Genomic DNA, 27,317 nt, shown 5'->3' with positions numbered 1-27,317 from the left:
TTTTTTTTTTTCTGGATAACAAATAAAAATACTTGTGAGTTGTTGTTTGGAGATGTTCGTCTGCCAGGTTTGAAGACGCAAACAAGGCGAAACTGTCAAGTTCCTCTAAACAAAGGCATCATAGATTACAACACATGATTGTTTATGATTAGTATGATGTTTTTGAACCTTTGCGCGTATGCAGTTTTCTTTAAACTAGACCACGAGTCATCTTGAGTGACTTTCACTGCATTAATGCTGCTGAACTGAAGCAGAAAAACACTCCTTACAGAATGCTGGACTGAAGGTACGGAAGATGGCATCTGCGATTTTTGAGGGTACATCCCTGGTCAACATGTTCGTGAAGGACTGCTGGGTTAACGGGATTCGCAGACTCATTATAAGGGGAGAGGAAGAGGAGTTCTTTGAGATAAGGACCGAATGGTCGGACAGAAATATTCTCTACCTGCACAGAAGCTATTCGGACTTGGGAAGACTTTTAAAAAGACTTGTAGATTGTTTCCCGGAAGAGAGAAGAGATTTATCCAAGTCTCCTCTGATAGAAGGTGGGTGCCAAATTTGTGCTGCACAAAAGTCAGTCTGTCATTGTAAATACAGTTTACTCTTCTCAGTTCTATTGGACTGTACAATTATAATCTAATCTCCTACATTCTATTCTATTCTATTACACTCTACTCTTCTCTGCTTTATTTTACCCTGCCTTTACCTGACACTGCATCCTCTTTACTCAGCTCCACTTTTCCCTTCTTTAATGTACTTTAATCTATTCTATTCTATTCTATTCTATTCTATTCTATTCTATTCTAATGTCCTCTACACTCAAAAATATGTTGAAGATTTAGGCATTTCAATTTCTCAACAAATTTCCATCAAACTGAATTGAGTAATATTTAACTAAATTAAATGTAAAGATCTTAAATTTGGTTTTAAATTGCACAGTTCAAATTTATTTAAATTTGTGTAAATGTGTAAATCTTAAAAATAGGCAATTGTTTTTTATGTATTCTATTCTGTTTTATTCTATTCTGCTTTACCCTAATGTATTCTAATCTAATTATAATTCTATTTGATTCTATTCTATCATACCCTACTCTGCATCACCCTACTCTACTCTACTTAAGCCTACTCTGTTTTAGTCCTACTATTTCAGAAACCAGGAAATGATGAGCCACCCGGAAGCAAACATGTATGGGAACAAGGTTCAAATAGTCTGCTTAATAATTCACACTGAACTAGATACAGTGACACACAAACCAGACCTATCATGTGGCTCCTGTCTTTTGACATTGATGAGTCAATGACCTGAGCTTTCTGAATATAGATCAGCCACTTTTAGACTTTACAAGTTAGAACATGTCACACACTACTTAAAAGCCACTGTTTAGTTTAAATGGTGAATGCTACACTATGTGACTTGTTATTTTGTTATTAATGAGTGAGTGCAACAAAATCTCCCAAACCATGTATTAACTTTACTCAAATACACTTTGATAAACCTATAATGATGATATTACAGTATATTATAAATATTTTAGAGCTGTCGGGACGGATTTCGTGGGAAATTGTATACATACGTCATTCGCCCGTGCATGTCGATGTCATATCCATAAAAAGAGAAAATAAAATCTGGCTACTGTAGTGCGTGTATGTGTGGGAGTAGCGTGAAGCTGAAAGTTTGTTGTTACAACGAATGAGAAAAATTGACCATGGATCATTCAAAACAGCAAACCTCCTGGAAATCACTTTGTAAAAACAAAGAAACCCCGAACAGAGCAGAATCTATAATCAAACAGGGAAAGCGTCAGAGTTCGTAATAAAACCTGAATCAACAGCGGCTTGGCTTTTCAGAGGTGGCAACAACTCATCTGGAGGGACTCATCTGAAAGGATTTAAAAGCGACCTTTTTTCTTACTCAACAGGTAAGATATTTTATTGATTTGGTTTATGCATAGTTGTGTAATCACACACACACACTAAAGGATATAATTATTGTATTTCACTACACACACACACAGATGTGTGTGTGTGTGTGTGTGTGTGTGTAGTGAAATACAATAATTATACTGTAATCGGTGCAGATAATTTCACTTGCTAGCACGTGTGTATTTTTCTTTATAACGGCAATAAACTGTACAAATAAATCCTTTAGTCCTAGGATTGCCAAGGACATATGAGTCTTGAAATTATGTTGACCACTGGTTGGTAACAATGGCAAGTTATAAATTAGTTTCTACCGTGGTCTGTTTGGCCAGAATAAAAAAATGTTATAAAAACTTTACAACGTTTGACCATATCAGACTAGCAATCATAAATTTAATGTTAACGAACATTGCCTAACTTTTGTGAAGTTATTTCAAAACATCAATGTTTCCAATAAGTCAAAACAACAGCATAAGATATGGCACTTACTGTTCAGATGACATGTTTTCAGATAGTTGTCTTTTCCTTTATTATGTTATTTATTTTTCTATTTGCTCTGATAAGATGTTCTGTAGTCTTGTGTACACCGGTGCCTCGAACCACATTCATTCGTGCAGAGAAGCAAAGCTGAACCACAACCAAAACAATGTCCTTCCGCAAGACACATGCTGTTTTATTTATTTAACCGCTAGATGGACAAAAGTTACAAAGTGTAGCTTTACAATACACTACAATGGTTTCTTTCCTCAGCAAAAGTTACTGAGACTGGTAAGATAATGTTAAAAAAATAATGGTTTATAACTAAATTGGTAAAAACGAATCGGTTACCTTACGTAACCTCGGTTCTCTCTAGAAGAGGGAACGAGTATTGCGTAAGCTAGCTTACGCTACAGGAAAGATTCATCTTTTCTGAGATATTGAAGCCAAAAAATTATCCTTAATTTTGTATCCATTGTCAACGCAGTGCAGCAACTGCATACCTTGAGCGGGCTAGCTAGCGAGCTCATAGGTTGCTCTGCGGCAACTGCTGCAGCCTATAGATGAACTTGAGTGAACTTACGTCCAATGACAGGTGCCCGCGCCATCACTGTATCAAAGCCCGCCAAAATGGGCGTGGCTAGAGTGCATATAAGCGTAAGTTCGTAGGCTGGAACCCTGGTTTTCATTGAATGAAGCGAAAATCGCTCATGGCGCGAGCACGGCCGGCTACGCAATACTCGTTCCCTCTTCTAGAGAGAACCGAGGTTATGTAAGGTAACCGATTTGTTCTCTTACGAGAGGTTCTCTCGTATTGCGTAAGCTAGCTTACGCTTACGGGAACCCATTGTCAACGCCGTCGCGTCAAGCATCCACTGCATGAGCCCCGGGGTGGGGGGACCGGGGAGCCCTTGTGAGTGGGGGAATAATATTTTGCCGGCAAGAGTGCGGGCCAGTGTGTGTGTAATACATAAGCACATAGTGGGAAGGAAAAGACAGAGCGGCGGTGCCGGTCTGTGTGGAATGTGTCCCATCAGTGCAGCTCACCAGGGGAGCTGTAGCGTGATAAACCGCTAGTAGTTTTGCCTGCAGGGCGGGCACTTCCAGATTGTAAAATCTGACAAAGGTGGAGGGGGAAGCCCAGCCCGCTGCCACACATATGTCGTGAATGGAAATCCCGCTGGACCATGCCCACGAGGAGGCCATGCCTCTAGTGGAGTGAGCCCTAATGCCTAATGGGCATGGTAGGTCTTTTGACGCGTACGCGGCAGCAATAGCGTCCACTATCCATCTAGACAGTGTCTGTTTCGAGGCGGCGAAACCTTTGGTGTGCCCTCCGAACGAAACGAAAAGCAGTATACAATCTCAGTGCTCTGACTGGGCAAAGGAGATTGGCGTCGCGTTCGCTATCGGATGCTGGCAGCGCCGATAGGGAAATGATTTGTGCTCTGAAAGGAGTACCGATCACCTTGGGGACATAGCCGTGTCCATCTAGGAGTCACTTGGTCCAAACTCAAGACACGCAGCGCTGACAGACAGCGCGTGAAGGTCTCCCTTCCCACATTTTGAAAACACAGACCATTTGGACGCATAGAGTCTTCTCGTGGAAGGGGCTGTAGCGTGTATGATAGTGTTTATTACTCCTTCTGGCAAAGCGACGGGTAGTCATTGATCACCCACGCGTGCAGCGCCCAGCGCTCTGGGTGGGGATGCCAGATCGTGCCACGAGCTTGAGAGAGGAGATCTGCTCTCACTGGAATGGGCCACGGGGCTGTCAGTGACAGCTGCGTAAGCTCCGGGAACCATGTCTGATTCTCCCAGCGCGGGGCTATGAGGAGCACCGAGTGACGCGTTTCCCTGATCCTCTGCATTACCTGTGGCAATAGCGAGACGGGAGGGAAGGCGTAAAGTGGGCGGTTGGGCCAGTCCTGGGCCAGCGGCGTCCTCGCTCGAGAAAAATACTGGGCAGTGAGAGTTCTCTTCTGACGCAAAGAGGTCTATCTCTGCTCTGCCGAATATGCTCCATAACTTCTGGACTGTTTGAGCGTGCAGGGACCATTCCCCTGGGGAAATATTGTCTCTGGACAGTCTGTCTGGGCCGTCGTTCAGGTGGCCTGGCACGTGCGTCGCCCTCAGCGAGCGCAGGTGGCACTGGGACCAACTCAGTATGCGTTTTGTCAGATGGAAGAGGTTCCTGGATCTGACACCGCCCTGACGGTTTAGATAAGATACCACAGATCTGTTGTCCGAACGGACCAGGACGTGGTGACCCTGAATGACCGGGAGGAAGTGCACAAGCACGTACTCGACCGCTATCATTTCCAGACAATTTATGTGAAGGAGCTTTTCCTGAACTGACCATAGGCCAAAAACCGGAGAACCCTCGCAGACCGCGCCCCAACCCGTGTTGGACGCGTCTGTCGAGATGACTTTTCGGCGAGATACAGCTCCCATCGGCACTCCCCGCTGATACCATTCGGCCACTGCCCAGGGCTGCAGAGCTGAGATACAGGTCTGAGTCACTCTGATCGGCTGGCAGCCCGTGGCCCAAGCCCGGCGAGATGCGCGGGTGTTTAGCCAATGCTGAAGCGGGCGAGGCGTGAGGCTGTTCATCTGAAAGGACGCGGCTAGTCGCTGAACACGGCGCGCGCGCTGTGTAGATAAGCGAGCCGTCATCGCCATGGAGTCTAGTTCTATTCCAAGGAAGGAAATTGCCTGACTGGGCTGTAGTGAGCTCTTGGTCCAATTGACTGCAAGACCCAAACTGTTCAGATGACTGAGGAGAACTGTCCTGTGAGACAGAAGCTCCATATATGACTGTGCCAAAATCAGCCAATCGTCCAAATAGTTCAGAATTCGCAAGCCCTGACTCCGCAGGGAGTGCGGCGCCGCATCCATGCACTTCGTGAAAGTACGGGTGCTAAAGACAGGCCGAACGGAAGGACGGTGTATTGATAAACCTGGACGTCGGGCGAATCTCAAGAATGGCCTGTGACGGGATTTATCTGAATCTGAAAGTAGACATCTTTCAGATCGAGAGAAATAAACCAGTCCCCTGGCGCACATGCGCGAGGAGTTTCCTGATTGTAAGCATTTTGAGCGGTCTTTTGCGAGCACCTTGTTCAAAACCCTGAGATCTAATATTGGTCTGAGGCCGCCGTCTTTCTTGGGGACAAGAAAATAACGGCTGTAAAACCCCAACTCAGCTCAGAGAAGGTGGCACTCTCTCTATGGCCCTTTTGCACAGAAGGTTTGCTATTTCTGAACGAAGCATGCAGGCTGCTTCCGTGTTCACAGTAGTTTCGAGCCAGCTCTGAAGCGGGAGGGCGGCGATCGAACTGTAGCAAATAGCCCTGTTTTATTGTGCTTAACACCCATTTGGATATCCCTGGGATAGCTTTCCACGCTTTGAAGCGTAGCGCTAGAGGGTGAATGGCCAAGTCAGCCTGATTGCCGCACACAGCGAGCTGAACAGAATGTGTGAGCGCGCTTACTGTGCTTATGCATGACTGCTCGCAGACAGCAGGGACAGGCTGTTCTGTGAGTGACTTCCCGATTGAGGTGAATGGGGAAAGTGTCACATCTGTGAAGTGATGCGCGATCATAGTCATGAGCATGGGACTTACATACAGAGAGGTGTTTGCTGGCTGTGTGACAGAGCGGGCAGAGAAGGGGCGCGCGCACGGATTCGTGGGTGCGTTTATTGACTCTAACACTCGAGCTGGCTGTGCCTGCTTTATGTGAGTGGGCTCTGATAGGGACACGGGAAGTGTAATGCTTGTGTGTAGGGGTGAACACTGAATTGTGGGCACATTTTCTACACATAAGGCATGTTTGCTTTTCACAAGATTTCTTTGGGTCGCCGTGAAAATGGCATTTGAGTGCAGGCAAGCGGGCAGTATCACCGGCTTGTTGGCTGCTGAATCCACCACTGCAGTAGCCTGAGAGAAGGGGACTGACAGGGGGCGAAGCTTTGACGGTGGTCCGGCCGCGGCGGGACCGAGCCGTCGTGTCCTTAACAAAGCTAGGAGGACTTCGGTTGCTCAAGTTTCAGCGCAATCTTAGGCCGAGGCCCGCGGGGGGCGGCGGTCTGCGGCGGCTGTCTGAGCACGTTCTAGGGCAGCCACCCTGTCGACGCTGAGAAGTCTGGCTTTGCTAAGCTGGGCGCTGTGAAGAGGCTCGTGCAGGAGGCTGGTCACGTGGGCGGCCTGCAGAGGAGCTAGCGTGACGAGGCAGGAAGAGATTCATGGCTTGGGTGGCTTTCTGGACTTCCGAGAAACGGTCAACAATGCCACTCACCGCGGAACCGAAGAGACCGGACGGAGAGAGCGGCGCGTTGAGGAACGTGGAGCGTTCAGCTTCTCCCATGTCAGGTAGCGTTAGCCATAGGTGTCTCTCGGTCACAGTCAGCGCAGCCATGCACTTCCCTAGGGCTTGAGCTGCAGCTTTGGTGGCGCGAAGGGCGAGATCCGTCGCGCTCCTTAGATCTGAAACAGCCTCTGGGTGCCTGCCTTTCTCATCCCACTCTCGAAGAAGGTCCGCTTGGAGGATCTGTAAAACGGCCATGGAATGCAGAGCAGATGCGGCTTGGCCGGCGGCAGCATAGGCGCGGCCAACACAGGCGGAAGTAGTTCTGCAGGCCTTAGACGGGAGCACTGGCTTAGACCGCCATCTCGCGGAGGGCGGGCAAAGGTGTGCTGCTACCGAATCCTCGACCGGGGGATGGAAGAGTAGCCCCTCTTGGTGGCGCCGTCCACCGAAGCAAGAGAGGTGGAGACATGGGATCGGTTCCTGGCCGAGAGAGGCACGTTCCACGATTTAGAGAGCTCGGCGTGGAGTTCCGGCAGGAAGGGAGCGGCCTGGGCCGCGGGCGCCGCGCGGCGACGGCTCTGAAGAAAGCAGCTGTCGAGTCTGTTGGGAGCCTGCTCAGAGGGCGGTGACCACTCGAGCCCGAGGCGGTCGACGGCCTGTGTGAGGAGGCGCGTTAGTTCTTCCTCGACTCCGGCGCGGGTCCTGCTGGATTCCTGGGCCGAGGAGGAGGCTTGGGAGCCTGACCGCTCCTCGCTGTCCGAAGCCATGATGGAACAGCAGCCCTTATCCTCCGCCTCGTCATCCGAGATGGCAACAGTGCGGCCGCTCGGCGGCAACTGTGCGTCCGGGGGCGGGAGGGTGAAAGCGAGGCTCGAGGGAGAGGCTCCGGCGAGGTAGTCGCTTCTAACACCGGTTCCGGCAGCCTTTGGGAGCGGCGCTTCTTTCTGCGCGGGCGAACGAAGCGGCGCGGCGGCTTCGGTTTTGAGTGATTCGAGTCGAGCCCGCAGGGTCGACATCGGAAGCTCCTCGCAGAGGTCGCATCCGCCGTCAGCGAGGGCGAGCTCTGCATGTTCCAGTCCCAGGCAGAGAGCGCATATGAGGTGGCGGTCTCCGGCGCTGAGAGGGGCGCGGCATGAGGTGCAGGTGGTGCGAGGCATCTTTAAAAAGACGCTCGTTGCTCTTTTTGTGAAGTTCGCTGAGGAACTAGCTTGCTCTAAAAAGGATACGTCGCCGGATGGCGTAGCTCGCAGGACGGCTGAAGGTGGCGAAGACGGCCGGCTTCTTCGAGCGCTGTCCAAGCTTGCTAGATGCCCCTCGAACGGCAACGCGGCTTCTGCAGTTCAGAGATGCGAAGAGCTTCGCTGAACAGATGAAAATCAGGGTTCCAGCCTACGAACTTACGCTTATATGCACTCTAGCCACGCCCATTTTGGCGGGCTTTGATACAGTGACGGCGCGGGCGCCTGTCATTGGACACAGGTTCACTCAAGTTCGTCTATAGGCTGCAGCAGTTGCCGCAGAGCAACCTATGAGCTCGCTAGTTAGCCCGCTCAAGGTATGCAGTTGCTGCACTGCGTTGACAATGGATACAAAATTAAGGATAATTTTTTGGCTTCAATATCTCAGAAAAGATGAATCTTTCCCATAGCGTATGCTAGCTTATGCAATACGAGAGAACCTTTCGTAAGAGAACTGTTACTACTAGTTTCAGGGTGACTCTTTATTCGCTAAAAAAATAGCTGCATTTTGCAATGTTACTCTTTGGTTTGTGTCATTATGATACAGCAGAATATTGAATGGCTCATGTTTTTGTGTGCATTCATGAGACCATCAAGTGTTATAGTTAATTATGAATTTTGAAGATGAACACTTGTACAAGCTTCCGTATTGTTACATGGTACTGCTCGCTTACTCTGATTTAACAACTCTGTATAAAAGGCTCCCAATAAGAGACTTTTTAACTGTAGGACTTTTATTTTGACAAAAGTTGCAATTCCTTATACTACTTGTAGAAGGCAGTATTATTTTAGTTCGCTGCTTGCTGATTCATTGTGTTATACCGAGAGAACTACAGAGGTGTGGATAAAGTTTTTCCAGCCTGTTATTCGGATTTATTTTGGTGAAGTGTTAGTACATGACCATAAAGTAAGGGTTATTGGTTTTCTTTGTTTTAACCATATTTGAAGTGTATTATTTAACATTATGCTCTTGCCCGTGCATGCACGGACATGCTGCGATTCATGTGTGATTGCGTGATAGATAACTATTCATCTGGTAATTAGTTCCCTTATGACTCAGTTCATTTGACATTGTGTTTTGATAACGCATATGGGGAGTGTCCTTCCACACTACCTCTCTACAATAATGCCTGTATTCAAATATTGGCTATGGTGTTTGAGCCTCTCCTTTTTAGGCACGAATCTGTCTGCTTTTAAAGCAACCATGCAAACACCATTTTCTCATGAGTCTAAAGATGCTTTGCTTGCGAATCGCCCTGTAATAGCAAACTGTCAAAATCCTCACGCACCCTATTCAGCTCGCCCACGCAGCCCACCATACATCCTCTCTAATGTGGATCACAAGGAACAAATCAGTTATGCCCAACTACTCCCCCTGAAAGAGGCAGTATTTGCAAACCTCTGCCTGGCGAGTAGCAGGGCGTGGATCTCACGGACCATTCATCTTTCTAAGATGTATCGACTTATGTCCGCACTGGCTGAAAGATCATACTCAGTGGTGGGCCAAACTGATTCAGTACTCCTCGTGATGGCGGTGCTCCAGGTTTTTCAAGCTAATCTCCACAAACAAATGGATGAGCAAGGCTAGGATCCAGAGATGTTCAAAGAGCTCCACCGCTACAGACTTAGCGCTACGAGACACGAAAGTAACTGCACAGGCCATTGGCAAATCAATGAGCAAACTGGTGTTTTGGGATCGTCACATCTGGCTGACCCTCACGGAAATGCGTGACATAGGAAAAGCCAATCTATTTGATGCTTCGGACCCCCCCGAGCAGCAAAAGTGGTCTTGACAAACAATACTATTACCCTCTTCCCCACTGCTGTTTGTCATGAAAGGAATATTGTTGTTCAAAATGTTGTTCAATATGTTGTTTTCTGTGTCTCACATTAATCGCATGCAATAAAGCTTGCACATTATGCACAACCGCTTCACAATGGTGAGCGATGCCTTATATCATGCATGAACATACAAAGATTGCAAAAAGAGTACTGCGCTCGCACGACACACGCACGCTTTTATATCATAATGTTATGAACATACCAAATTGCCCACTGTCCCATTATGCGGACGCATGGCGAGCTCTTACTGGCATTGTGACTGGGTGCTAATAAAACAATCCAACATGGTTATACGATCCAACTTGCACGTCGGCCACCCCGTTTCAACGGTGTTCTGTCTTCCTCGGTTCTGTCCGAAGACGCCCCAGTGTTATGAGCTGAAATACACAATCTTCTCACGAAGAATGCGATAGAGGTTGTTTCATTATGAATTAATAAGCCTGCTGTCCTGCTGCACAAATGTGTGGCAAGTACTCACAGGCATGTCAGTGCTGGTGTTTACAACTATCAAGCACAATCTGTGCTCATGTCGGTCGGCGTCCAGCTGGACTGCAGTGTCATGTTTCCTCTTTGGAAGGTTATGACGGGTAGTGCTGACTGATGGGATTCTGTTCCTCATTTGTGTTTGTAAAACGGAATTGTACGTAACCTTGATTCCCCGAGACAAAGGGGACAAGGCCAGGTCTCAGAGTTCTTTTTAGGTGTGAGCAATGTGCTCCTTGTCTGACTAGACAATTCTGAGGAATGGCGTTTGCATGCCAGCTTTTATAGTGGACAGCTTTGCTAGGTTGTGTGGAAGGACTCTCCCCATATGCATTAGCAAAACACAAATTTCATTCCCATCATCACAGGGAACCAAGGAGTTATGTTGTATAAATTGCCTGTGATAAATATTGAGCTAAATATTACAGTTTACTTTGTAATCTGCCTGTAATCTGTAAATTATTGATACTGCAGAAGGGTTATTCTGTATTATTTTCATTTGGTGGCATTCATTTGGATTAACAGAATGTTTGTACATTGATTTGGATTTATTGATAATAAACTAGCAATCGACTTTGAATCAACTATGATTCAATACATTTTGGAAATGAAGCTCCAGTCTCCTTATTATTTGTGTCCTGACTGACACACATGATTGTTTACTGCTTATATGAGTAAAGTCAGAACCTAACAGTCCATTTGCCTCTCCAACAAGTTTGTCCTTCAAGCTGGATGCAGTATTCATATCTGACACCATGGAGTCAGATGATGAGATCAGTAGAGCAACCAGACCCCAGTGCCAAACACAACCACCAGCCTGACTCCACGATGTTTAAGTGCAGTATGTAGCGGGCAGACCTGTAACTGAAAATGTTATACCACCTCCCTGGGAGACACCTGTCTATGTGATTGATACCTCTCCAGTCATCATGGAACTATCCTGACAACCACTATGGTGATACAGCTCATCACACAGGCATACAGGTAGCACCACCTAGCTTCAGTTATCCAGAGCACAGTGAGCACCTACCTCAATCATTATCCTCAGTCCTGAGGAACAGTTATCCTGCACCTGAATACCATAATGAGCTCCAAGCCATCCATAGAGAGAATGCCAAAAGTTCTTCAGTCGCAGCAAGCCTTCCGTGCTGATCTGCTGGAGTTCAAAGAACTAGTTAAAGTTGCTCTAGCACTTCGAGCAAACCTGCTTCCGTACTGCCATCCAGTTTTCCCTGCCACATAGACCAGTATGAGTTGGCTGCATTCGCCGATGATGGAGATTTTCCTGAGCCTCCACCCTGGCCGGAACCTGAGGCAGACCTGAGGAAGGTCTGGTGCTGCTACATACCACGCAGAGGTATCAAAGAGTCTGAGAGACTGTTCATTGATGTTCATTTGGATTAATAGAATGTTTGTACATTGACTTGGATTTATTGATAATAAACTATCAATACTTTGGAAATGAATGTCCAGTCTCTTCACTATTCGTGTCCTGACCGACACACAGGATTGTTTACTGCATATATTATTAGAGTCCATTTGCCTCTCCAACAAACTCCATGGCTAATAAGGCTGCAACTAATGATTATTTTGATAATCAATTAATCTAACGATTATTAGAACAATTATTAGACTATTCAGCGATTATTGCAATGACTAATCATTAGCTCTTAACCGATTATTCAGCTTGTGCCCTCGCTTGTATTAAACATACTTACTAACAATAAAGAGGACAAAATCATCAAACTCACCTCTAAATGACAGTCACTGAATTTAAGGGGAAAAACAACTTTTTTTATTAAGTTTAATTCAGTAAAGAAATTCACTGCAAAAAATCCTATTGTTATGAAATGTTTTTGTCTTGTTTTCCATAAATTTTTTTTCTTAAAACCTTAAAACAAGATACGTACATTTACTGGAGAAGCAACATATAAGATATTTAGACTTGCTTAAAGAGAATATATCTGTATATAAGAGTATTTTGTATATAAGTGTATTTTGTCACTTTGTTATACTTTTGCAAGTGCAGTAAAGACAAAATATACTTTTATTGAAGATCTATTCTCTAAAAGCAAGTCTAAATATCTTATATGCTGCTTCTCATGTGAATATTTAAAAAAATTTTTTTTTCGATATTTTAAAATATTTGTATTTTTACTATTATATTCAACATTCTCAGACAACAGTTTTACTTCTGCAGTATAGCTGTTAAAGAAAATGTACATGGTTTTAAAGGAGTTTCAGATATTTATATTGTAAAACAAGCCAAAACAAAAATAAATCAAAACGTATTTTGTTGCAGTGTATAATGGGGCTTATATCACTTCAATCCATCTTCAATTCATAAAAAAAATCTCTCTCTTATTAATAAAGCTGCGTATTGGCAATTTTCTTCATGATAAGAAATGCACAATGACATATTTTATGAATCAATATGTCGTGAGCCATCACGTTATAATCTAGCTGCATTAAGCGTGTGCACTCGAGGGATGAGCATCAGAGTGACAGAGTGTGCATCAGCCGGGTGTAGTTTCAATCTCTCCCCCTCAGATCGGGACACTTCACGCAACTCATAAAAAAGGTGCTGACCACATAGAGAAATGGCAGTTTTGGAGTTTGTAGTTATTTACATGATCTGCTTCCTTATTATTTGAACTTAAATTAAGCTATAACACAGTAAAACTGCATTTAAGATGTAACGCCGGGGGTGTTTCCTTTAAAGATGCTTGACACGCAAGTTTTGCTTCAGCGGATCGGCAGCTCCACTTATTCCACAACGAGAGTGCTTCAGTATTTACTAATTTTGTATTTTTGCATTATAATTCCCTCATAATTTGCAATCTACATCACCTGAAGCTATTTCGAAAGTTTAGAGTGGATCTGGACCATGAGCTGTGTAATTCTTCCTCTCCACAGACAGGTGTGAACTGCAGTACTGCTCTCGCGCATCACCATTACAGTTTAATGTGATCTCATGTTATTTTAAATAAGATCAAACGACTATTCGTCAATTACAATTTTTGTCGTAAATTTTTTGAACCTTAAGTGCTGTTATGCAGCACTTTATTTGACAAAAATGTTGTCCAATGTTGTGTTTTAGATAGTGCTGTGAGGTTCTGTATAAAATCTCTTCATTTGTTAAAATAATACAATATCATGTTGACAATTAATTGTTATAATTTCATTTGAGTAAAGTTTTAATGAATTTATTTAAGCACCATTTTGATGATAAAATTGAAATAAACTGTTGATATGGAGTTCAGAAAAAAAACTGGTATCAGACTCGGTATCGGTGACATTAAATCTTGTGGGAAAGTGTGAGCACTATTTTCCGGGTGAAATGTCCACAGTGTGGTGCCAAAAGTGAGTTGTATTTTTAGTTGTAAATGACAGTAATTCGACTGAGTGGGGGTTGATTTCAGGTTACATGAACATGCAACGTGTCAATTTCCTGTGTGATCATGTTGGACTTGGGTGGGCTACTGACTTCTGCAGGGGCATACAACACTCACATTTTCTTCAAAAAATGTTAAGGAATAATCTATTAAAATCTTGTTATTTTTAAAAGTTATATATGACTTGCATTTCTTTGTAAATACTATCATTTTAGCCAAACCTTTTATCTTAACATCATTGTTGCGTCGCTACCAAAGTATGCTTGTGTTGTATTGGACAACTAATGCAAACACCTAGATCCATGGTCAGATAACTGACTGCAAAAATGTGCAACAGTCCCAGCAGGTATGTGTAGATAATGTGACAAACAAGATGACAAAAGTTTGTGTTCATATTGTACTTCTGTCTTTTTCAACATGAGACAGATCTCTTTTGAAACAGTTTTGCCCTTATCATTTCCTGACTTCAGTACATCTGCTACAGTGAAGTCCTTGTTTAGCTGAGTGTTTACTACAACATTATTTACTGAGTAATGTTTATCTGAAAGTGTTATATTGTGTCTGAGGGGCAGTTTTGTTAATTGTGCATGCTGGTTAGGGGATAAAATCAATAAACACAATGAAAGACCAGGTGTCAGAGTGGTTCCCCCATCTGTTTGGTGTTTTGAGCTCAGGAGAAGCTGGCTTTTAACACGGTGTCTATTTTGTCATCCATATGGAAATAGTTAGAACCAAATGGTGGCAAAATGGAAATGGATCGGATGTGTGGTCTGTCCCAATGGGAGAATGACAATGATAGGGGGCTTAAATGTTTGGTTGCAAACTGCCGCACAGCAATCTTTACCCTACATAGTCTGAACAAAGGAAACAGACACTTCCACAGCAAATCCTGGCTGGAAGAGCAGAGGAATATCTGTCCGTACAAACCGCACAGCTGGATTTGGTATGTTTTAGCTAGTGTATTGTTTCAAAGAGCTATTTCTTTCATAAGCATCTCGACTGGTTTGCTGCAACGTGAATGTTGTTTTGCATCTGTTTGATGTCTGACTCGTGTTGGTGAAATGTTAATATCTAAAACAAATTATATGAATTACATGGATCTCAGTAGAACATCATTTGGGTTCAGATTACATATTACCGGACTGGCCACAATGACATTTAAGCTGAAGTGTAATTTCTGATCACTAAAGTCAACTAAATGGTACTGCAATAATAAAATATTAAATCGTTTTTTTTAAAGCTCTTTTCTCAAACGCTCCCACAGTTTCACATTGGCTGGCCGAACAGAAAGTTCTGACCCGAAGTAATACCATTGGTTGAGTTAATGTTGCTATATTAGGCTGGTCAGGATGCTCAACCAAACAGCAATTTTCATATTGCCACAGATTCACAGTTACACTTTGACAGACATTAACCTACAAATGGCTTACTAATAGTAGTCTTTGTTAATTCCAGAGAGGTTTTCTGAATATTTAACTTTTTTGTCTTACTGATGTGAATGAAAGTGTGACGCTTGAAAAACTAGTGCTGTAAAAATAATGACATATTGGTTTAATCTGTCAGCGAGTCAAAGCGTCTTATTTGTTTTATGTAAAGAAGGATATTTTATATGTATGATAATGGTAAACATCGAAGCTTTGAAAGCCATAGAGTAACACAACTAGGGATGGTAGACTCATTATGATCCAAAGATGATATAATGACCTAAAACCTCTGTACTGCCCTGAGAGGTGAGGTCATCAGCTTGAGAATTAGTCATGAATAGCAGTCATTACATCAGTTTGGAGTTTTGTGGACAAGTTTGCAGCCCCTATAAGAAGAGACTACTGTATAAACTCTTTGTGTAACCAAAGATTGTGGTCACTGTTGTCAAGTCTATTGTCATCATTATAATTAAAGCTCTGATGTGTTGATGAATAACAGCACAGATGCATAGTTGTTTTCAGTCTGACTTTCTTTAAAATAGCTGGGTTTCAATTGGCCCATTCCATAATAAGCCTGTATTCATCCATGATAAATATCACAAAAACATGTCCAGGTCACATTTCATGCCAAAATCAAAAGAAAAAATTTCATTTTGCATTAAGAAAATGAAACCTGTTTTTAGAATCATTAAATGTTTTTGCATTAACCCTTATTGCAAGGGTGTTTTTCGCCAAACATTATTACAAACCTGGGGTCTTTAGCGACGTGGAACGTATATACACCAGATAAGACAATTGTAAAATAATTCAATAGAATATATTCTGTTATATTTTGGTGTTTTATTGGTTATATGTCAATATATGATGCAACAAATGATAGAAATGGATTTATTACTTATATGCTGACATTTTATGAGACTCAACTGGCTGTCAAACACATTGTGCTATAATCAACTAGGCTTGGGTCAATGCTGATCTATTCACGTATCAGTAATCGTAAGAATTTCCTGATGATTATCGATATATATCAGGATTTTTTCAGATATATGTAGGGCTGCTCATTGCACAATAGTCTTTGCACACTGTCTCTGGAGGCTGCTCAAAAATCTGCAGCGCCACAGAGCTCAATTAGCATAGTTTTCCATTAAATTTGACCCAAATCATTATCTAAGGACAAAGCTTATTTACTCTCATCATTACTGGATGATATATTGTGTTTAAGTATTTTAGAGCCTCATAGACTCATAGAGCCTACACGTTGTATTTTCAGTTACTAGTATGTCTTTTTGTGGTTTGACAGCTTGAACGAAAGACCTTTTCAATGCTACGAATAGGGGAATGGCATAATAAACACCATTTCTAATAGTTCAGTTTGCACAATTACATCAGTTTCATACACTAACCTGCAGACTCATCAACATCATTTTGTTCATTCTTGAAGAAGTACAAAAACCTTCATAACTATGGACTGCCATCAGCTCGTAATGTGTGTGAGATATCTGTGTCTTGTCCATACTGCAACAGGCTTCAGTAAATGTTATGTCACCCCCTTGTGGTCTCCCAAAGCTACACCAGACTACACTGAATGGAATACAACTGACAGTAAATAGAAATCACACAAATTAGGCTTCTAATTTAAATGTTGGCTGATGTTAATATATGAATGCCTCAAAAATATAATGATAAAATAATTTGCCGATCAATAATCAAGATTTTATGACATTCCTACAATCAAAAAATATGCTATACGTAAGTTACACATATGTATTTATTCAGGCATGTCAATGTAAACAGCCATATCATACAGTTCACATGTTGTACTTGCTATAGTTTACTTCCATGTTGCTTCTTCGTCAAATAGCAACATCAAACATAAATCAAATCCATCACTGAAACAACAGTGCCACCTTGAGTAACAAATAACATGTATAATATGTATGCGTACACTCATGTGCAATACTGATAATTCAACAACATTGCAAGGAAAATCAACATGATTTACTAGTATTTTGTATGAATATGGCACTCATTTGTTTTTAATAAACAAACAAAAACATTTTCATTTTTAGACGATTCATAAGAGTAAGGTTGAGGAATACTAAGGAAGTTTGGACATAACTCCAAAAAATGGATGAGGTAAATTAGGTTGAATGATGTTCCAGGACACTAAAGACCCGGGATATGCATTTAAGGGCTAAGCACATTTTCCTCTTCAACTTTCATTACCATAATGGAGATGGATGTTTTACTTTTTGTGTTTTTTGTAATTCCCATTATTTTCAATGGTGATTCTCATTAGATTCTCTTTACTGTAAAAAAGTATACATTTATGAAATTACAGTAAAGAATTACTGGAACTAATACTGGATTGAGTATTGTTAAAAGATCAGTTCATCTGTTCAGCTTCATGCTTATATCTAAGGCAACCTTTTATAGAACTTCAGGGGTACTTTTGGAATATTCAGTGCCCTTTGTATTGTTTTCATGGAGTCAGTTTACTTAACATTTAAATGTGTGGCTGGAAGTGTGCTATTCATTATACTATTATGTTTTAGATTGGCCTAAGGGGGTATCATCACACGCTTGTCTAGACTGCACAATAATTGGTTTGGTCATAAATTAAGAGGTAAAATAGTTATTGGCCTGTTTTTACATAAGCCAATGAGCCACATCTCATTAAGATTGTGCATAAAACAGTTAAACTGAGAGGCAGAGTGCTTTACTGAAGATAAAAAGTATCTTAAAAAGGCGAGATATGCTGTCGTTTATGCTGTTTGTGCTCTGTTTATGTTCACATAGGACTTGTGAAAGTTAAAGAAGCGGGAGACATTGAGACAAAGCTAAATGAAGTGGAGAGACTGTTGAAGAATGCCATCAACATGCCATTGAAGGTGAGAAATCCAACTGCTGACATCAGTATCAAGAAAGCTCAGCTTAAGCTAGCCTGAGGTGGTTTGCTGATCTTAGCTGGCCACCAAACTGGTTTCCTCTCATCAGACCAACTTCAACTAACACCAGCAAAGCACCTTAGGCTGGTTTAAGCAGGCAGGGCATCTGTACTCTATAGTGACTTTATTACCCTTTACCAGCTAACAATTTAGTTTGGTGACTAGCATCTTACTGAATGACTTAAGAGGCAGTTACACTAGGTTTTGAGCATGCAACGGACCAGGATATGATGCCACACGGGAGCACTTCTGGTGTAATTAAATAATACATCACAAATAATAATGTATTTAAAATGTTAAAATATATTTTCTACTCACTTTCCTGCAAAAAAAAAGAAAAAAAAAAGATTTTTTAATACGTATTCTTTGTATTGAGTCAAGAGGTCAGCGTGTGACTTTTCAATCTCCTATTGGTCACGTGTCCTCTCGTCATACAGATTCATAGTTCAGAGTTCACCACACTTTAACTTTTGATATGCAGTATAGTTAGAAATTTCTTTGCATGATGTTGCATTTCTGGTTTTCCACATTGGGATGCTTTTGAATGGGAGTGAATGGAGTATGAAGTGTAGTGTCACCACCCCTTTATTGGAAGTTTTATTAGATGTTGCATAATAAATCAATGTGCTGTTTTTCTCAGTTTTCTAGGTCAGAGGTTGTCTTAACATTCTTTGAACGTTCACCGCTAGATCAAATCCTGAAGAATGATAATGTCCACAAGATTCAGCCATGCTTTCAGAGTCCAGTTAAGATTTCAGGTAGGCTTTTATATTATAATTTTATATATACTATATATAAAACATGTGTCAATGATGTTATACAAATATTTTGTCTGAATCTATTAATTTATTAAAAAATATATTACAAAAGCAATTCACACTAAACAGTTACTTGAATAGACCTCTACTGTGAAACTTTTACTTTTCTCAATTATTTTGATATGTATAATAATATATTTATAAAAATATTTGTATATTAGTCATGACCGAAAGAACTAGGTCACGAGTACAAGCGGCCGAAATGGGCTTCCTCCGAAGGGTGGCGGGCTTCTCCCTTAGAGATAGGGTGAGGAGCTCAGTCATCCGCGAGGAGCTCGGAGTAGAGCCGCTGCTCCTTTGCGTCGAAAGGAGTCAGTTGAGGTGGTTTGGGCATCTGGTAAGGATGATCACCTGACCGCCTCCCTAGGGAGGTGTTTCAGGCATGTCCAGCTGGGAGGAGGCCTCGGGGAAGACCCAGGATTAGGTGGAAAGATTACATCTCCACACTGGCCTGGGAACGCCTCGGGGTCCCCCCAGTCAGAGCTGGGGTGGGAAGTTGGCTCGGGATAGGGAAGTTTGGGGCCCCCTGCTGGAGCAGCTGCCCCTGCAACCCGACTTCGGATAAGCGGTTGAATATGGATGGATGGATGGACAAATATATTATATAATATATTTATTTAAGTCTCATTAAAAGCTGAATATTTTGAAAAATTAAACGTTAGCTTAAGTAGTTTGGAATAATATTTGTATTATTTCTTTAAATAATAAAAAAAGAAGAGAAACAATTTTGTTTTATTTTTAAAGTACTGTTATTATATTATATTATATTATATTATTATGAAAGTTTTTTTAAATCTCAGATATTTTTAAATTGTTATGAAAATGCTATTTTGTTCTGGTCAATAAAACCTAAGTAACCATAAGAAAACTTTATATTTGTGAATAAAGATATTTGTTTACCTTTAAAAAAATTAAAGTTCACTGACGTGTTGCCAGGAAAATATTTTAAACACTTGTATTGTTTACACCACTTGAATACATATATATTAAAATATAAAATATTTTAAATGTAAATTATGAATATAAAACATTTTACAATTTTTTATTATTACTGTAATTATAATGTCGACAAAAACAACAAAAACAAAGAAACAATAAAAAACATGATAAAGTCCCAAAGTGACCCCAAGTTTTTATAGATCATTTTGATTATTTGATTTCTGAGTGTTCTTGACATTCTTACAGAGATCATGAGGTCTAATGGCTTTTGCCTGGCAAACACAGAGACCATTGTGTTTGATGAGAGCGTTCCACTGGACAAAGAGCGACCTTCCTCCACTGACTCAGCCCAGCACTCGTAAGTGTCTCACATTCCCTCTGTCATTCCAGTACAAAACACAGAATACATATAAATAAAGGAAATGTATATTGATTAAGCCTTGTTGTACAAGGACCTTTATTACAATAGATAAGCCAATGACAACATGTGTAGTAGTTATTCCTTGAGTGCACAGTGGTTTGTCACACAGGAAGTGGTACTTCCTTCCTTGGGAGTGGGAAGGAATCTCTGGAATGAACCTCAATGAATGATTCTCCCTCATAGACATCTAAAGATATAACTTCCACAGTAATACACTGATCCCATTCCCTCTGAAACATTGTTGACAAATACATCATGCAAAGTCATGTTCTTGTTCGAGCACTTACTATACACTAATAACTATTTGTATTGTTTCTGGCCATGTTATGTCATTGGTTTGTTACTGGTCTAGGCATGACTCTTGCTGTTAATAATAGGCTAACTGTATTAATGGTGTCATTATGCCTTAAAGGGGTCATATAATGGTACATGCACTTTTTCAAGTTGATTGTACTGAAATGTGTGTTGGCTGTGCCTGTACACAACCATCCTATTATGATAAAAATCCATCCAGTGTTTTTGTTTTAATCTCCTTATATATTTTCCCCTGCCTCAAATCGAGCCGTTCGACCGTGTGACGTCACACGGTCGGACGCCCCTCCCAGGATAGTTGATTGACAGCAGTGTTTCAACACAGACCGCCCTCGCTCGTGAGCGAGCTGTCAATCATAGTCCGTCATCATTGTTGATACACTGGAGCAGAATGGCGCCTAGCGATTGTGGTGTTCTGTTCTTCGGTGTAATAACGAACACAGCAGTCATTTTGATGTTCCTAAATCTGAACCGCTGAAGACGCAGTGGCTGAGTTTTGTTTACGATGGGAATATTCCCCACGAGCAACGTCAATGCGTTCATGTTTGCGCTGAATCATTTTTCACCAGACTGCTTTATAAACGAGGGTCAGTATAAAGCTGGTTTTGCTAAGAAGCTGCTGCTGAAAAAAGATTCGGTACCAACTATTTATATTCCCTCTGCACCTCCAGAAGAAGTAAGTGTAACGTTTTATTAACCTTTATATTAATCTTTGCAAATCGCTTGCACGCTTCACAATGAATGTGGCTAATGTTTACACTCAGGGTACATTACGGCATGTTTTCCATAACGTTACTGACGTTCTCAATATAATTCATAATCCCACTTTTATAATGAACAAAGCGTTATGGTTATTGTGTTATTAAAAACTGTGTACGCAGGTGTTACAGTTAACATGGTAACACTAAGTTACACCTGGTTTACTTGTATGTTACTGATTAAGAAGTAATGTCAAAAAAACAGTTATCGGAGAATAACTCCAGAACGAGGGCGGGTGACCAAAGCTCATTATCATTTAAAGTCATATGCTCTGAAACGGCGTGCTGAAAACAGAGCTGTTTTTGAGCAGGTAAAATTTGTGTTTTCTTAAAATACTAATGAGAATTTTTAATAAAAGTATATTACAAAGTTTTAATTTAGACCCTAAAGATTCATATTAACTTGTACAAAAATGGCATTATATGACCCCTTTAAAATAGAGACTCTGTCCCAAAACCTAGTGAGCTGTCTCTCTGCCTATTGCCTACATAGGGAGCTATAATCTAAGGCAGCACCGAACCCTCATGGAATCTCATAAGTATCTGAATTGAAATACTTAGAACTTTGGAACACAGGCAGCTCTACGTAACTTTCTTAATGGTCACTCATGCACATCATACAAATAGAACTCGAATTGACTCGGGAATTATTGACTAATGCTCACAGTTGATTCCCATGTAAATTTAGTTTGACATTAGCATGTTGCTAAGCTAACCACACAATACTCTAATTAGCAGAAACATACATAGCATACGTAAATCGTGGGTGAAATTTAACTATGTTTATTGATGCATAGCACTATTGAATGAAGTTATAGTATGTTCTGATCTCTCTCAAATCTATTTGCCATCTTGTATTTTTCCACTTAGCTTGTCACAAAAACATTCTGGGATTGACGAATGCTAAACTGCCTTAGATTTTGGCCAAAACAAGGTATCTTATACGGTCAGCCTACTGTATAAGGCAGCACTATTGTGTTCTGTTTGAAAGTTGTGAATGCCTTAAAATGCTGCTTAGGTTGGTGTTGTAAAATAACTTCTTCAGTTTCTACATCACTGCATGTATTTAAAACCAACCGCGGCCCGTGCACTGTAAGTCTAGGCCTTCAGTGTGATTTATGCAATGACTTTATACTGTTTCACAATGAATAAGACACCATATGCCTATAATACATTACGTGAAAGTCAAGTAATTATACCAACTGAAATTTTAAAAACACGTCCATGCATGAAACCAGAACCAAGGAGGTCTAATACCAAGAACAAACTGTCTAATAATATTTGCGATTTAAATTTTGCTTGCAATAAATTTAGTTTCATCAAGGTACACGTTTGCCTTTTCAAAACTTGATCCGACACTGAATGCTCAAAAGCCTAATTTACACTTGGAAAATCTTGTGCTTTTCGCTTTAAAAATACATACATAACTTAAAGCGTGATTGCGTCACTCAAGGCCAGCTAGAAGGCCTGAACTGGGATATACCCTTAAGACCACACCTACAAGATCAAAGAAATCAATCTGATTGGTTGATAAATCTAACAATCTGACTTTAGATGTCTGTTCACTTACACTGTTGAGGGATTCTGTGGATATTCTGAAGGTCTGATGGGGTGGAGAACAAATTCACGTGCTGCTTTGGCTAAGGAGCTCGACTTCGGGCGTGCGATTTGTGAAACAGTTTTCAAACTTTGCTTGTAAGCATCGAGGAATACATTGTGATTGGATACTTTTTTTTTTTGCTATTCCTTTGTAGATTAATTAGGAGTGGAATGCGATTAAAAATCGCCACTGTTTAAAACTCTTCCATATTCTCTCTGAACATGTAGGTATGATGAAGATGGAAGAGAATCCCTGGATCCGGTGGATCAAGATCTGAGTGATGATGACCCAGAGGCTTACGTCACTAACCTTTCCTACTACCACCTGGTTCCCTTTGAAACAGATATCCTGGAGTGATGCGTACAATTCTGCATGGGAATAAACTTACTGGGGCATACTGCACCCCACGTCCCCTACAGCGATGGGAATGCTCTGCAGTTTATATGCTTCTGCTGCTCAGTAGTGTTTTTGATGGCAGTAAGAGAAGGATATTTTTAAAATGCAAGGATTAACACTTACTTAGAAGCAACTCACTGCATTCTGTGTTGATCAGATTTGCTGGTCTGAGCCCATAATAACACTCACCTATGTGCCTCATTCTTCAACTTAATATCAAGCTGCAGACAAGACACCATACATGGAACAAACATAAGGATTAGGACGAATTCTGCTATTTCTGGAGTACAGATTTGAGGAGGGCTGGAACACTGGCTTTTTATTTAAAGTCCGGGCTGCATTGACTTTTTTAGAAGTTGTGATTCATTTGACCTGTTTTTCCAAGGCTTGATTGCCAGAAAACCTGCCTGAATATTATTCTCCAGAAAGAATCTATGCTGTGAGAAGCTTTCTGACAATCCTGTGACTTTGGTTATGTTCTCTTTGTATATGCAGAAGCAGATCAGCATAAGAATATATATAAAAATGGAAGATGCAATCATAATGGAACTCATTGGAACTTACAGACTGGATTAAAATAGCCAAATGCTTAGTATTTTCTTGACAAAAAAAAATCAGCCTTGCTGTTATGGAAGACTGGTTCTATTGATCTGGCTTCCGTAATGAACTTTCACACACTCCTCCCAAATTTGCCCTTTAGTTACATATTGTATAATAAAAGGTTAATTTCATGGTGGAGAGCAGGAAGATTATTTTTAGAGTAAACTTTTGTTTACTTTCTCCAGGGGAATAATTTTGGTTACTTTCAACCCCAGTAGTCTCATGACAACTTGTAATAATTTGTAAAAGATGGCGAAATTGTAAGATATTCTGCGACTTGGCTTGTACAAAATGGTACGACTTTTATTCCCACAGAGACTAACCAATCAACAAACATAACTTTACATTCACAATACAGGCGTCACATTTTAGCTAGCCTCATATCACATCACATTGTGGAGGAAGTAAATATCGAGACGTTTTGGCATCTTGGTTTCAAAAAATTAGCTTTTTGCAGTGAGGAGGACGTACTGAGTTCTGAAACTTACAGTATTTTTTTATACTACAATTACCTCTTATATGCCAAAAAAGCAATATTTTATTCTTCATGTCATGACCCTTTTAAGCAAGGAAATATCAGTGATAAACTTATTTACTCATTCACAGTCATGCAATACAAATTACTGATGTATGTCAAGACCTGTAATATTTGTCCTTTTGTTACAAACCCAGATGTTTTCTTTCTTCATGGTACACAGAAGTCATTTTTCAGTTATGTTTAGTGTTTGGGTATGGGGTTAGACTTTTTAGTTAAGTCTAGATTAAGGGATTAATTTAGGAAAAACTGTGCTAAAATGTTTCATTGGACCATTAAAGTTTCTCTGAGGAAAAGTTGTACGTTTTTGTACGAGCCAAATCATATGATTTCTTACAATTTCACACTCTCGTACTATTATTATGAATTGTAATGAGACCAGGCTTCGACCTTTAATGTTTCTTATTCAAATATGTAAAGGTGCACTTGTGTTCTGATTTGGATGAATTCTGAATAAAATCTTGTTAGCAGAAAGAGGCAGTTGTTCAAAATATTACACTTTTACAACAACGAGCAACTTTTCATAAAAAATGCAAACCAAAACCATACATTTTGTTCACAAACTACTGCTTTATGAATGCACAAAAGTTTACATTTCAAGAAGTTTGCAAAATTGGCCTTGGTAGCTCAGGAAGTATTGACGCTGACTACCACCCCTGGAGTCGTGAGTTCGAATCCAGGGTGTGCTGAGTGACTCCAGCCAGGTCTCCTAAGCAACCAAATTTGCCCAGTTGCTAGGGAGGGTAGAGTCACATGGGGTAACCTCCTCGTGGTCATGATTAGTGGTTCTCGCTCTCAATGGGGTGGGTGGTAATTGTGCGTGGATCACAAACAGTAGCATGAGTCTCCACATGCTGTGAGTCTCTGCAGTGTCATGCACAGTAAGCCACATGATAACAGGTGCGGATTGACGGTCTCAGAAGCGTAGGCAACTGAGACTTGTCCTCCGCCACCCGGATTGAGGTGAGTAACCGCGCCACTACGAGGACCTACTAAGTAGTGGGAATTGGGCATTCCAAATTGGGAGAAAATGGGATAAAAGAAAATAAATAAATAAAAATAAATTGCAAAATTACGCAAATGCTTTTTAGCCATTTTGTTTTAGTGTAATGCTGGAGAAAGTGTTATTTTCTTAGAATCCAAACTCCACTCCTCACTATGCAACAGCATGGCTGATGTGCCTGAGGGATCTCAGTCTTGAATGAGACCCTGCTCATCACTCCAAAAACAAGAAGCAAATTTCGACCATCTATATGACCATTTTGTGGAGGCAATCAAAACTTGTGTCTGTGTAATCTTTTTATGTGTGTGTTCACTTTTTGACTCAACAGTATGTAGAAAAGTGTTTACAACAGAAAATGCCTACATCAGCATAACATTTTAAAATGATAAACAGTCAATGACTAAACATGTATCCGATCTGTTTCCTTTAATCTTAATATCTAACAAGTGTGGTATGATAAATAACACTGTAGCAAATCTGAAAAGTGAAAATTCTGTCATTTAATCACCCTCATATTGTTCCAAACTCATATGACTTTCTTTCTTCTGTGGAACATGAGAGATGTTTGGCAGAATGTTAGCCTTAGTCACCATTCACTTTTGTTGTATGGAAAAAATATGAAATGAAAGCAAATGGTGACTGAGGTTCACATTGTTCTTAACATATCCTTTGTGTTCCACATAAGAGAGAAAGTCATACAAGTTTGGAATGACATGAGGGTGAGATTTTTTTAGTGAACTATTCTTTTAAATCCTCTCCACCAATAGCTGGTGTGTGGTGGGCGTTCTGGCGCACTATGGCTGCCGTCGCATCATCCAGGTGGATGCTGCACACTGGTGGTGGTTGAGGAGATTCCCCCTATACTATGTAAAGCGCTTTGAGTTTGAGAAAAGCGCTATATAAATGTAACTTGTTGTTGTTGTTGTTGTTAAATCCCTCTCTGAAATTTTTTTTTGAGAATTTTATTCAGTGCATACTAAATACTTGCTTATGGTCTTTTAGCGAAGAACTGTGTATACAAAGGACATGCACACACTTGGCACAAGGCTCTTAGTCCACACAAACACACACATGCACAAACACACCCCTATTTGTAATTCAGCCATGATCTCCCTGCTACCCGTGAGAAAGTTTTGCTCTTTTTTTCAATTCACAGATTTCTGTTTTTCTAACCCTTCCCTCTCTTTCTCTGAAATACAAAGCATAAAAACATCAATAGCATTAAGGATGCATTTTATACTACGGAAGAATTGGTAATGGTATTTGAGATTGTATTTATAGACTTTTGCAAATGAACCAATTTAATTTGAATTTGTCTCACTATGATCAAAGCCTCAGACATTGACTGGTCAGCCATAAAACATTCCTTTGTGACTTTGTGACATCCAATACATTCTCCTGCCTCTCATGCAAAATACCAGAAGATGCTCTTAGACTGCACAGTGCACACTACAGTATAAACGAGTTTTCTCATAAGTGTTGAACTGTAAACAAATTAGATTACGAGAGCATTGCCTTCATCTTGCACTCATGCAAGTCTCATTTAACATAGGACATAGGGCAAAGGAATGGAGTGTGTATGCCTGATTAAAGTACATTATTTGCAGCAAGACATGACCGCATAGCGCATTGTATGTCAGAAACAAAAGATTTTATAGAAGTTATTTCTGGTCACTGAATTTTTATTTCATGTAATGATAATTTCTATAAGCATTAAATGGAAAGGTTATTTTTTACTGTGTCTCTCATATTTTATATGAAGCACAAGTTCTTAGTTTAAATATCATGGTTAATTTTTGACTGGGTGGGTTTCAAAGAGGGTACATCACATTATGTGTTGCTAAATTTTTCATATAGTTGAAATGAAATGCATATTTGTGAATAATTTATAAATGAC

At 40.9% G+C, this 27,317-nt stretch overlaps 1 protein-coding gene across 1 annotated transcript; it reads left to right on the top strand.

The window, feature by feature from the left end:
- Positions 1–27,317, top strand: LOC127633986 (PX domain-containing protein 1-like). The gene is made up of 5 exons (XM_052113364.1): positions 1–545; positions 17,890–17,981; positions 18,679–18,796; positions 20,042–20,153; positions 23,114–27,317. Exons 1-5 carry the CDS (start codon positions 296–298, stop codon positions 23,241–23,243), a joined length of 702 nt encoding a protein of 233 aa, XP_051969324.1. The 5' UTR covers positions 1–295; the 3' UTR covers positions 23,244–27,317.

This window comes from Xyrauchen texanus, chromosome 41 (assembly GCF_025860055.1).
Source record: "Xyrauchen texanus isolate HMW12.3.18 chromosome 41, RBS_HiC_50CHRs, whole genome shotgun sequence".
Classification (NCBI taxonomy): Eukaryota; Metazoa; Chordata; class Actinopteri; order Cypriniformes; family Catostomidae; genus Xyrauchen; species Xyrauchen texanus.
The sequence above is the reverse complement of the archived record's forward strand: the minus strand, read 5'-3'. Positions and strand labels throughout refer to the sequence as shown.